The following is a 14,188-nucleotide window of genomic DNA, read 5'->3' as shown; positions in this document are numbered from 1 at the left end:
CCTCAGCAAAATACTAGCAAAGTTCAACAGCACATTAAAGGATCATCCCCATAACAAAGTGATATCACGGGGTTGTAAGGATGGTCCGACATACAAAAATTAATCAATGTGATATCTCACATTAACAAAATGAAGAATAAAAAATGGCAGGGTCATTTCAATGCATACAGAAAAGGCATTTGACAAAATTGAAACATTTTTATGATACAAACTTTTAACAAATTAGGTGGAAGGAGATTACTTCAATATAATAAAGGCCATATATGAAAAGCTCACAGCTAATATCATACTCAACAGTGAAAAACTTACCACCACATCTTACTAAATCTAGTAGTGGAAGCTCTAGCCAGGACAGTTAAGCAACAAAAAGAAAATAAAGGCATCTAAATCAGAAGAGGAAGAAGTAAAATTGTTCCTGTTTGCAGGTGACATGATTTTATATTTTGAAAACCCTAAAAATGCAATAGGATCTGCTGAAAAATAAAATACTTAGGAATAAACTTAAGTAGGATGGTGAAAGACTTGGGTATTGATAACTGCGAGACATTGATGACAGAAGTAACACACAAACAAATGAGAAGACATTATAGGTTTTTGATTGAAAGAATTCATACTGTTAAAATGTCCATACTACCCAAAGTTATCTGCAAATTTGATAACATTTCTATGGTATTTTTGACAGAAATACAAAAAACAATTCTAAAACTCATGTGGAACCACAAAGTACCCTAAAGAGCCAAAACATGCTGAGAAAGAAGAACAAAGCTGGAAGCCTCACACTTCCTGATCTCAAAACATACAGATGACCCTTGAACAACATGAGTTTGAACTGTGTGGATCCACTCATACACAATTTTTTAATAAATACAGTATAGTGCTGTAAATGTATTTTCTCTTTATGATATTCTTAATTATCTTCAGCTTACTTATTAATGCAGTATATAATATATATATAAATTGAAGAAGAGGGAACACTTTTATGAGGCCAGCATTGGCTGTTTTAATTGACTGTTTTTATTGACTGTTTTTATTGACTATTTATATTTTAATTGACTGTTTATATTATCAGTAAGGCTTCCAGTCAACAGTAGCCTATTAGTAGTTAACTTTCAGGGAAGTCAAAAGTTATACACAGATTTTCAACTGCATGGGGGGTTGGTGCTCCTAATCCCTGTATTGTTCAAGGGTCAACTGCATTGCAAAGCTACTATAATCCAACAGTATGGTGCTCATATAAATACAGATACAGAACAATAGAACAGAATAGAGGGCTCAGACATCAACTCATGCATATATATATATGTATATATAGTCAACTGATCTTTGAAAAAAGTGCTGAGAATACACAATGGGGAAGAGAGTCTCTTTGAGAAATGGTGCTGGGAAAACCTGTAGGATATCCACATATAAAAGAATGAAATTTGACCCTTTCTTTACACCATACACAAAAACAATTCAAAATGGATTAAACACTCAAATGTAAGACCTGAAACTGTAAAACTCCTAGAAGAAAACTTAGGGGAAAATCTTCATGACATTAGCCTTGGCAGTGATTTATGGGGTTGCTTATTTTCAAAAAACATTTTTCCTATTTTTAATGTACTATCAAATTTTATTAAAATATATAGGATACTTTGGTAAGTGTACAAGTTAAAGAGAAGTTTCTCATAATCACAGTACTCAAGAAAAATTTCCTTTAACAATATAGATGCATATCTTCTTAAATGTTTTTCTAACCAAAACATACATATACTTTTTTTTTTACTTAGAGACTATTATGGACAACTTTTAATATCTGAAGATATAGGTCTATGTCATCATTTTGTGACATATAGTATTCAATTTAAAAATGAAAAATAACTCATTTTAAAAATCTATCATTATGAATATTTAGACTACTTCCAGTTTTTCATTGTTGCAAACACCCTGTAATAAACATTATTATATAAATATACCTTTTAGAGCAATTGTCCAATTATAGTCTCAGAATAAATCCCTATAAGAGAAATTCATCAAAACATAAATATAATATATACACTATCATTGTCTTTGATACCTATTGCCAGATTACCTAGTTGTAGTGATAACCACCAATCCATTATATCAGGTTGTAACTTTTATAAGTTAGTTACTATTAAGTAGTCAGTTGCATATGTGAATGGTATACTTTCTGAACCATAGAATATCTTAAATTTTAGTTTATTTTTCTATCTTATTGAATTTTCTGTTACTTTCCACTGTGTCATTTAGTAATGAGCTATTTCTATAACAAGTGCAGCACAAATAGAAAATACACAATACAGGGGTGCCTGGATAGTTCAGTCAGTTAAGTGGCAGACTCTAGGTTTTGGCTCAGGTCATGATCTCATGGTTTGTGAGTTTGAGCCTCGGGTAGGGCTTGTGCTGATAGCATGGAGCCTGGTTGGGATTCTGTCTCTCCCTCTCACTCTCTCTCTCTGTCTCAAAATAAATAAATAAACTTAAAAAAAAAAAGAGAAAATACACAACATACTTATCTGAGATTACAGGAATTTTTGAGACTTTCTTTATATGAGAGATGCTTAGTGTGTTTTTACCCTCTCCCATCTCTCATTGCACTGATTTTTGTTATGTAAATTGGAATTTTAGACCTAGCCTACCACTAATAAATTCCCGTTTTTAAAACATGCCTTATTTTGGTTCCAAAATTTTTGTCATTTTCAATTTTGTACTGAAGTTTTCAACAAACATTTTGACTTTATTTTTTACTTAACTGGTTTCATTTTTCATTATAAAGGGTGATATTTAGATTTTAATTACATTAAGATCCTTTTCCATCCAGAGGCATTGGTATTCTCAAATCTTACCTTGACTGTCCTTTCTTTCTTTTTTTAATGTTTATTTTTTTTCTTTTGAGAGAGAGAGAGAGAAAGGGAGAGAGAGAGAGACAGAGAGACAGAAAGAGAGAGAGGGAGACACAGAATCCAAAGCAGGCTCCAGACTCTGAGCTTTCTGCATGGAGTCGGATGCTGGGCTCGAACTCATGAACTATGAGATCATGACCTGAGCAGAAGTTGGATGCCCAACAAACTGAGCCATCCAGGTGCCCCTTGACAGTCCTTTCTTAATTCATTCAATAAATTGTATCTGTATGTGAGTATGTGAATCATTCTGGTTCTTATGACAATTGTAACAAGCAATAAACATTCATTTCAAAAATACAGGTATGCAAAAGAATGAAACAGTGACCATTAATTTTAGCACCCAGGATGATTATTGTTAAAATATTTTAATATATAGTTGCACACATGTGTGTGCATATATATTGGTGTTTTTATATTTCACCAAATGTGATTGTACTTAGAATTATTGCAATTTTTTTATTCTAAATTAAAATTCATATATTTAGAATGGAAATATCAAAGTACTTTGTTTTATTGACCTAAATAGTTTCTGAACATAGGCAAATGAACAAATTACAGAATTTTAGGAAGCTGCTTCTATTACAAAACTAAGAGTATTTGCAGTTGAGGTAACAAATAATTGATTTTCTGGAATTAATTTTTATTTCCTTGATCCTTTCCCTTCAGTTAATTATAACCTTCAAGTTATTTGTGTTAGGGCTTGAAAAAAAGAGAAAAAGGCACCACTGGCATTTTGTTTGTGTTATATTCTATTTTGTTTTCTCTTGCAGCAACAGTCTGTAACAACATTGGCCTGGAGAAAGGACATTACCAAAGAAATCCTCAGAAACTGAACTAAACCAAGAAGGGAAAAATAATTTCACCCTCAACTCTGTTGGCACTACTGATGGTTTAAAGTATGAAATAATAAATCATCAGCACTTGAATCACCAAAATTATGTCTGATGTTTTCTCTGTATTTTCAGTCTCAGCTTCCACCCTATGTACTCCAACATGAATCCATCAGAGGCTCTGAATCAGGTGAAAGCAGCCTAAGACCCTCATCTCATGAAGCCAAGAGGGCCTGCCAGTTCACTCTCAAGAGTGAAGTATACAGTGTCGCGTTTTTCCCTTATGCTCCTTAGGTTGACCCGAGTCTTCTTTCCTCAGTCCAACCTCTCTTCTTCTCTTCAGAGCTCCTGGCTTTCAGCTAGCCTGTGACTTGCCCCAGTGGCACTTATGAAGATAGGATCCAAATTCAATCCAATGCTTCTCTCTTTGAAAGCTATATACATGCTTGAGCCTGTTGAGACTCCTATTTACCAAGAGCAGATTTACTGTAGAGCTAAGGAAGCAAAAGCATCAGGGCCACTTACTTACATAGGGCTCTTTTCAAAGTCAGGACCCAATTTTATATTCTCTTTTTCAGAGATAGTTCATCAAATTTGATAGAGTTTGGGCCCTACAGAATCTGAATTTTCCTCTTTGCCCCAACCTTGGCAGTGGTGTGCTGGAGCCATTTCGTACCAGCTTACAAGAATTCATTACTAAAATTTGAGAAATTTTGCTCTCTCTATAAAAAGACAACAAATTTTCGGGGCGCCTGAGTGGCTCTGTTGGGTTAAGCGTCCGACTTCGGCTCAGGTCATGATCTCATGGTTCGTGACTTCAAACCCCGCGTCGGGCTCTGGGCTGATAGCTCAGAGCCTGGAGCCTGCTTTGGATTCTGTGTCTCCCTCTGTATGCCCCTCTGCTGCTTGCACTCTGTCTCTCGCATTGTCTCAAAAATAAATAAATATTAAAAAAAATTTAAAAAAAGACAATACATTTTGGTGAAGATGTGGAGAAATTGGAACTGTTGCCCACTGTTGGTGGGAATGCAAAATGGTGCAGCTGTTATAGGAAAAAGTATGGTAGTTTTGGTATGGTAGAAAAGTATGGTAGAAAACTACCATATGATCCGGCAAAGATGGAGAAAAATCATTTTGCTTTTAGATTAGAAAAGGGAGATGGATATTGAAAATAGGAGGGTGCCACTGAAATAAAATGTTTTGCTTCCTGGAAGACCACTTCTCTATTACTCATAATTTCATACAAATTGTGTAAAAGGCCAGTGAAAAGTTGGAAATTGGGTGGTTGTGTAAAACTTTGAGGATTTAGAAAGCTTATGAAAGAAATTGAAGAAGACACAAAAAAAATGGAAAAAGATTCCATGCTCCTGGATAGGAAGAACAAATATTGTTAAAATATCGATACTACCCAAAGCAATCTACATATTCAATGCAATACTGATCAAAGTAACACCAGTATTCTTCACAGAACTAGAACAAATAATCCTGAAATTTGTATGGAACCAGAAAAGACCCCAAATAGCCAAAGCAATCTTGAAAAAGAAAACCAAAGCAGGAGGCATCACAATCCCAGACTTCAAGTTATACTACAAAGCTGTAATCATCAAGATAGTATGGTACTGGCACAAGAACAGACACTCAGATCAATGGAACAGAATAGACAACCCAGAAATGGACCCACAAACGTATGGCTAACTAATCTTTGACAAAGCAGGAAAGAATATCCAATGGAATAAAGACAGTCTCTTCAGCAAGTGGTGCTGGAAAAACTGGACAGTGACATGCAGAAGAATGAACCTGGACCACTTTCTTACACCATACACAAAAATAAACTCAAAATGAATGAAAGACCTCAATGTAAGACAGGAAGCCATCAAAATCCTCAAGGAGAAAGCAGGCAAAAACCTCTTTGATCTTGCCCGCAGCAACTACTTACTCCACACGTCTCTGGAGGCAAGGGAAACAAAAGCAAAAATGAACTACTGGGACCTCATCAAAATTAAAAGCTTCTGCACAGCGAAGGAAACAATCAGCAAAACTAAAAGGCAACCGACAGAATGGGAGAAGATATTTGCAAATGACCTATAAGATAAAGGGTTAATATCCAAAATCTTTAGCCATTTCTAAAAGTTGGACACCCTGGATGCACATAAGTATGTGCATAAACTGAGTGCCATGTGTGACAGGCACAGGAATGTTCCTTACAGTCTTCTTGCTATAAGGAGCATGAGTGGTGAAGGGTCTGAGCTGCCACACTCTGAAATACACAAGTACCTTTTTGTCGAGGTCACACTGCCCATGATCTGCTCTCAACCAGTGGTGGAATGTTGATCAACATACGAAAGCAGGCATTCCTAGGAGACTTAGGACTCCTCTGACAGCTGACTCTGGCTTGAAGACTCCCCAGCAGTCCTGCTGAAACTTCCTTATGTTGAATGAGCCCTCCTTAAACTATGTGAATCCTAGATTACTGCCTTCCAGTTTTCCCTCCCTCTCTCCTCTCCTTGGGGTCAGACTTGCTTCAGTCTGCCACCTTTCTCAGCCTTTTCATCTTTCTGCCCATTTTCCACATAGTGGTTTTCCTCCTAATAAAATCTGTGCACATTTAGTCCTGTCTTGGCATCTGCTTCTCAGAAGATCCAGATTAAAACAATAACGAAAGTATTATGAGTAAATTGGTAGTAAGATGTGGATTTGGTTTGGTTCATTGAATCTGGGAACAAATCAGGACAGGATCCTGGTTGGAAAAAAGGGCACAGATAGTCCCTAACACAAGGTGGCAGTACGATTCTAAAAATTTCATGGCAACTGGGAAAAGTAGCCCAGTAGAGGAGAATGTAGTGGTAGAGATGCAATAAACCAGGTTTTTAAAGTCAGTGGAGTTAGTGGATTACTGCTAAATTTTGTTAATGCCCTACAGAAGGATGATAAGAGAACTAAGGCTGTTGACAAGAAGTTACTGGCTATGCCTGTGAGCCATAGAGTATCAATGGTACTTACAAAGAGGCCTTTATCAGCCATTGTTGCCTATCAGACATAGGTGGATGGAAGGCAGAAGATCTATTTGTTACACTTCCAAGTTTAGAGACTTCTGAATACTCAAAGGAGCTCTGTTAGGCTGTGGGAAAAACCTGAGATCCTGAAAATAGGAAAGAGGACTTCTGGATGTATGCCACTGAGGATGTTGATTTTTTTCACCCACCTCCTCCACTCACTGGTTGGAAGCCACTGTGCTTGAAGATGCTGCAGAAATTTCTTCCTCACAGAACAATGGATGCCTTCACCCCTATCTCATAGGAATTTCTGATTTCTTTTTCTGACTCACAGGCCAATAATTAGGGTTAGATCCTATCAACACAGATGGTGATGTGCTGGCCAGGTGGTAATGCTTGGCTGCCAGAATCCAAGAGACCTAAATCAGCATGGGTGAAGGAGCAGCCAAGGGGACTTGACTCACAGGTAGTTTTGCGGAGAGTAAATAGAGGATTGTGGCTTTTGGATGCAAAATAGATTGGCAGCCAACTAGAGAGTTGCTTGACATCAGTAATGAAGAGAAAGCAAGAGTAGCAGGACACTGAGAATTGTTTTCCCAGTAAAAAAATCACAATACCTGAGTCCCAGTTCCCAGACCTGAACCATTTTTCAAATCTGAAACCCATTAACTGAAAACATGGTTTGGTTCCTTGTTGGTAAAACCTTCTAACTCCATGGAAAGTATAAACTGTCATGATACCTCCTGTCTTTCCCTAAAGGAAGCTGCAGCCAATTACTCAAGTGTCTGTACACTGACAAAAGGGGACTGACATTATATTTTGAGGACAATTAGACACACATTCTGGGTTGATATTGACATCATCAGCACCCTTGTTGGATTTGGGGCCTATGAGAACCAGGTGATAAATTGGTTCTTGGCTAAAGTTTGGCTCACAGTTGCCTCCTGGGTATATACACACCTCCAGTCGTCATTTAAGAGTTCTCAAGTGAATAATTGGAACTGATATACTTGGCAGAGTAATCCCACATGAAATCCGTGATCTGTGGAGTAAAAGCTCTCCTAGTAGAAAAGACCAAAAGTAAATCTCTGACTGATACCATTTTCCCTTGGCCAAGATTGTAAATAAAAACAACATATCTTGTATGGGGACAGATGGTAGCTACACTTGTAGTGAGCAGAGCATAATGTATAGAGATGTTGAATCACCATGTTGTACTATTGAAACTAATATAACATTCTTTGTCAACTATACTCAAAAACAAAAAAACAAACAACAAACAAAAAACAACAATAAAAACATATCTTTGGGGAAAGGAGATAGTGGAAATTAGTACCACTTTTAACCTGCAAGGGTGGTGGTCTCCATCATATTTTTGTTTAATTTCTCAGTCTTGTCCCAGCAAAATTGAGATGGAACCTGATAAATGATTAGACCAGTGCAGAGTTAACTAATTGTATAGTTGGCCCTTGAACAACAAGGGGTTAGGGATGCTCCACAGTTGAAAGTTCATGTGTAACTTTTTTGACTCCCCAAAAACTTTACTAAGAGCCTTCTGTTGTCTGGGAGCCTTGCCGATAACATGAATACTTGATTCATACATATTTTGTGTGTTATATGTATTATACCCTGTATCCTTACAATAAAGTAAGCTAGAGAAAAAATGTCATCAAGAAAATCATAAGGAAAAGAAAACACATTTACAGTACTATACGTATATTTATGGAAAAAAATCTGCATATCACTGGACCTGAGAAGCTCAAACTTGTGTTGTTCAAGAGTCAAGTGTATACCTAATTTCAATCAATGTGTCACATGTGGTATCATTTCTGGAGGTGATTAATAACACCTCAGGCGCATAGCATGTGGCCACTGATCTGGGGAATATATTCTTTTCCACTGAGATCGGAAATAGTTTACATTCACGTTTACATTCACTGACTGTGCTAATTCCCTGTGCAGCAGGAATAAGAAAATGAAAAATACAATACACACCAGAGGAATCTCTTCTTTCCTCAGTGTGCCTCTGGTATCCTCTAATGGCAAGGTTTAGCATCGCCTTCACTGGTAATGGATAAAATGTTTAGAATTCAATCCATTTTTGCAGAGTAGGTATTAAATAGTGAATTCAAATCTGAGAGGCAATAAATTGATAACTTGAATATGATCAGTTAAAGGAAAAAGCCTAAGCTAGTTTATGGGTGGTTTGGCCTGGCCTTCTGGGTATAGGCCTGAAGAGTATTAAATCACTGGGGACAAGGAGGTCTGGGGTAGAGGCATATGGGTACAAAGTGTTAATATTTTTGTATTACATATTAATGTCCACTAGAAAACATTCATTACCAAGAAAGGTACTAGAAAGAAAGTTTCCCCCAAAGGTGTCGTGATAGGCATATAAATGACATGGCCATGGTAGCTATATATAGGCTTGATACCATAGATTTCCACTTACTGAGGCAGACAGAGTTATTGCTGCCTCTGAATGTCAAACTTGTCAAAGGCAGAGACCAATATTAAGGTCCAATTTAGCACTTCTTTTTTTTTTTTAGGAAGGTAGCTGCCACTTGGTGGCAAGTTGATTATATCAGAACTTCTTCCATCCTAGAAAGGACAGAGTTTCCTTTTAATTTTGTTCAATTATTCATTCTCCTTTTCTACCTGCAGAGTCTTGGTTGGCACTACTGTTTATGAGATTACTGATACAACCAGTAATATAGTGGAATCCATAGGCATTAGAATCCCACATTGCATAACATCTGACCAGGGCACCCACTTCACAGTGAAGAAGGTATGAGAATGAGCCCACGACCATGAGATCTACTGATTGTTTCTCATACTGTGCCACTTAACCTCATAGAACTCTTGAACAACTACCTAAAGGTGAAAATGAAGCACCAGCATGAAGGTGGTATTCTAAAATAATGGGATGATATCTGTGATGACTAATTTTATGAGTCAACTGACTCAAGTATAAAATGCTCAGATAGGTGGTAAAACATTACTTCTAGATATCTGAATAGAACAAAAAGGTAGACAAAGGGTGAATTTGCTCTCTCCTTGAGACACCCATCTTTTCCTGCCTTTGGACATCGGTACTCTTGTTTCTTGAGAACTCAGATCAAGGGCTTAGATCATCAGCACCAAATTCTCAGCTCATCAAACTCATCAGACACTGATTATACCACCAGTTTGCCTGGTTCTCCAGCTTGCAGATGGCTGATCATGGGACTTCGTGGCTCCCATGATCACATGAAACAATTCTAAAATAAATTTCATATGTATCTTTATATATGTATATAGACATCCCATTGGTTTGGTTTCTGTGGATAACATTGACTAACACAATATCCTTAGGATGTAATATATTTATTAGTCCAGAATTCCTAATGTGTCGCTAAAAGGAAGGAATATAGAATGGGAATATAGGGGTGGAAGTAGGAGTGGCCCCACCTACTTTTTTCCCAATGTCCAACTGGGGGATTTTTTGGCTTTCTGTTCCACATTCTTGGATCTTTGGGTAAGAGATGATGATTCCCAAAGGAGGCAGGCTCTTTCCAGAAAAAAACAGCAAATTTCTAACTTTCTAACTAAAATACAAGGATCGCTGCTATCAGGGCACTTTGAACTTTTTGTGTCCAGTGACAAAAAAAGCAAAAAAAAAAAAAAAAAAAATAGGAGTCACTGTCCTGGCAGGGACAGTGGACTCTGATTAGCAGGAGGAAATGAGAGTGTTTTTACCCAATGGAGGCAGGGGTAACACAGTTGGAGCCCATGTGATAGACACCTGAGGGTGTCCCATTGTAACCATGAACGGACATGTTCAACAATGCTGAAATAAGGAAAGTTTGATTATTAAGGCTTCTGGCACTTCAGGATAAAGTTCTGGTTACACCATCAGGAAGCCAGGGAGACCTTCCAGGTGAGAGCTGAACAGGAGGGGAGTTTAGAAGAAGCAGTAGGTGCCAGGGGTTTGGATTTCAACACATATTTTATTGTGATAAAAAATACATAACTTAAAATCTGCCCTCTTAACAAATTCTTAGTAGACAGTATTGTTAACCACAAGCACAATGTTATACATAGATCTCCAGAATGCTTTATTTTGCATGGTTGAACTTCTATATCCACTGAGGAGTAACTCCTCATTTTGCCCTGCCCCCAACCCCTGGCAACCACCACCACCATTTTACTCTATGCGTCTAAGTTTGACTACTGTAGATACCTAATATATAACTGGAATCGTGTAGTATTTGTCCTTCTGTGACTTGCTTATTTCAATTGGCATAATTGTACTCAAGGTTGATCCATGTTATAGCATGTGACAGGATTTCTTTACATTTCACGGCTAAATAATATCCATTATATGTATAAACCACATTTTTTTAACCCATTAATATGTTGACAGACATTTAAGTGCTACTATTCACTATTATGAATGTTGCTGCAATGAAAATGGAGTGTAAATATCTATTTGAGATCCTGATTTCAATTATTTTGAATAAATACCTAGGAAGGGGATGTCGCTGGGCCATATAGTTGTTCAATTTTCAGTTTGAGGAGGTTCGACACTGTTTTCTATAGCAGCTGCACATTTTTACATAGCCACTAGCAGTGTAAAGGGGTTCCAATTCCTCCATATCCTCATCACAACTAGTCATTTTCTGAGTCTTTTGTTTTTTGTATGCCCATCCAAACACGTGTGAAGTAACATTTTGGTTTTGATTTACATTTCCCTGATGATTAGTGATGTTGGACATCACTATTTTGCTATGGAGTTATAGGAGATTCTTGTAAATTTTAGACATTCTTTTTTAAAAAAAAATTTTAATGTTTTATTTATTCTTGAGAGAGAGAGAGAGAGAGAGAGAGAGACAGAGAGAGAGAGAGACTGAGTGGGTGAGGGGCAGAGAGAGAAGGAGACACAGAACCTGAAGCGGCTCCAGGCTCTGAGCTGTCAGCACAGAGCCCAATGTGGGGCTCAAACTCATGAACGGCGAGCTGACCTGAGCTGAAGTTGGACGCTTTACGGACTGAGCCACCCAGGCACTCTTGGACATCAATTCTTTATCAGATACACGGTATGAAAATATTTTCTCTCATTTTGTAGGTCACCTTTTCTTTTTTTTCCATGCAGAAGCTTGCTACTTTAATATAATTTCACTTATTTTTGCTTTTGTTGCCTGTGCTTTTGGTGTCATGGCTATGATTGCTGTTATGAAGTTTTTCCTGAAGTTAAGAAGCTACAATTTCAGGTCTTGCAATTAACTATTTAATCCACTTTGCATTGATTTTTGTGTGTGATGTCAGATAAGGGTTCACTTTCATTGCTTTGCTTGTGGATATCCAGTTTCCAAATATTATTTGTTGAAGACACTATGCTTACAGCAATGGGTATTCTTGGCTCCTTTTCCAAAGATTAGTTGACTGTATATGTGTGAGATGACTTCTGGGCTCTCTATTGTGCACTATTTGTTCATGTGTTTGTCTTTTTTTTTTTTAATGTTTATTTATTTTTGAGAGACAGAGAGAGACAGAGCGTGAGCAGGGGAGGGGCAGAGAGAGAGGGAGACAGAATTCGAAGTAGGCTCCAGGCTCTGAGCCCTCAGCACAGAGTCCAATGCAGGGCTCAAATCCATGAACTACGAGATCATGACCTGAGCCAAGTCAGACATTTAACTGACTGAGCCACCCAGGTGCCCTTATATGTCTGTCTTTATGCCAGTACCATACTGTTCAATTACTGTAGCTTTTTAATCTTTTCAGATCAGGAAGTATGAGGCCTCCTGCTTAGTTCCTATTTCTCAAGATTGTTTTGGCTCTAAAAGGTCAATTTTTGTTCCATATGAATTTCAGGATTGTGTTTTCTATTTTTATAAAATAACACCATTAAAATTTTGATAGGAATTGTGTTGAGTCCATAGATCACTTTGGGTAGTTAGTATGAATATTTTAACAATATTAAATCCTGTAATCCAATAGCATAAAGTGCCTTTCTGTTAATTTTTGCCTCAACTTCTTTCTGCAATGTTTTCTACTTTAAGTGTACAAGTCTGTCTCCTTATTGGTTAAGCTTACTCCTAAGCATCTTTTTGATGCTATTGTAAATGAGAGGTTTTTTTTTTTTTTATTAATTTCCTCTTTTGGTTGTTGATTGTATGTAAAAACACACCTGATTTTTGTATGTAGATTTTGTACCTTAAATCTTTGCTGAATTTGCTTATTAGTTCTATCCTCTCTTATTTTTTGGAAGAGTTAGAGAAATATAGGTATTAATTGTTCTTTGAATGACTAGTAGAATTCAACAGAAAGCCACCTTGTCCTGGGCCTTTGTTTGTTGGGAAGTTTTTAACTACTGATTCAATCTCCTTAACAGCAACTGGTACATTTTCTATTTCTTTATGATTTAGTCTTGGAAGGTTGTAGCTTCAAGGAATTTATCAATTTCTTCTAGGTTGTTCAATTTGTTGGCATATAATTGTTCACAGTCATCTCATATGATCCTTTGTATGCCTGTGGTACCAGTTTTAACTTCTCTTTCATTTCTAATTTTATTTATTTGAGTCATCTCTGTTTTTCTTGGTAAGTCTTGCTAAGGGTTTGTCCAATTTTAAACTCTTTTCAAGGAACCAGCTCGTGATCTTTGATCTTGATCTTGGTCTTGATTCATTGATCTTTTCTATATCATTTATTTCTACTCTGATTTTTATTATTTCCTTCCTTCTACTAACTTTGGGCTTAATTTGCCCTTCTTTAGTTTATTTATTTGCTAAGGTAGTTGTTTATTTGATATAAATATCTTTACATTTTTTAAAAAGTTTATTTATTTTGAAAGAATCAGAGACAGCACGAGTGGGGAAGGGGCAGGAGGAAAGGGAGACAGAGAATCCAAGTAGACTCTGCACTGTTAGCATGGAGCCTGATGTGGGGTTTGAACTCACAAAACAGTGAGATCATGACCTGAGCCAAAACCAAGAGTTGGACGCTTAACTGACTGAGCCACGCAGGGACCCTCTTGTATATTTTTAAGTTTATTTATTTTTACAGAGAGAGAGAGAGAGAGAGAGAGAGCACGTGAGTGGAAGGGGTAGAGAGAGTGAGCAAGAGAGAATCCCAAACAGGCTCCACACTGTCAGCACAGAGCCCGAAGCAGGGCTCGAACTCACGAATGGTGAGATCATGACCTGAGCTGAAATCAAGAGTTAGACACTTAAACAATTGAGCCAACTGACTGAACCATTGTGCAATTATTTGATATTTTTCTTGTTTCTTGAGATAGGCATTTATTGCTATGAACTTCCCTCATACACTTGATTTTGCTGCATCCCTTAAGTTTTGGTATGTTGTTATTTCCCTTTTCATTTGTCTTGCAGTATTTTTTTTATTACACTTTTGATTTCTTTGCTTAACATTTGAGGTTCTTTCATAATCTACATAAGTGTCATATGTCAGATATTCAGTCTGA

At 37.1% G+C, this 14,188-nt stretch overlaps 1 protein-coding gene across 7 annotated transcripts in view; it reads left to right on the top strand.

Moving 5' to 3' along the window:
• Window positions 1-3,828, top strand: part of LOC125164624 (disintegrin and metalloproteinase domain-containing protein 5-like) — a 132,100-nt gene extending 128,272 nt beyond the window's left edge. For 5 of the 7 annotated variants that reach the window (XM_047857459.1, XM_047857454.1, XM_047857453.1 and 2 more), the window contains one exon: window positions 683-836. In XM_047857459.1, the coding sequence (XP_047713415.1) occupies window positions 683-806 (124 nt within the window). In that variant the 3' untranslated portion in view covers window positions 807-836. Of the gene's footprint in view, window positions 1-682; window positions 837-3,673 lie in introns of those variants that run through there. The other 2 variants (XM_047857456.1, XM_047857455.1) reach the window with 1 other exon arrangement.
• The last annotated feature ends 10,360 nt before the right edge of the window (window positions 3,829-14,188 follow it).

Source organism: Prionailurus viverrinus, chromosome B1 (assembly GCF_022837055.1).
Source record: "Prionailurus viverrinus isolate Anna chromosome B1, UM_Priviv_1.0, whole genome shotgun sequence".
Classification (NCBI taxonomy): domain Eukaryota; kingdom Metazoa; phylum Chordata; class Mammalia; order Carnivora; family Felidae; genus Prionailurus; species Prionailurus viverrinus.
The sequence above is the reverse complement of the archived record's forward strand: the minus strand, read 5'-3'. Positions and strand labels throughout refer to the sequence as shown.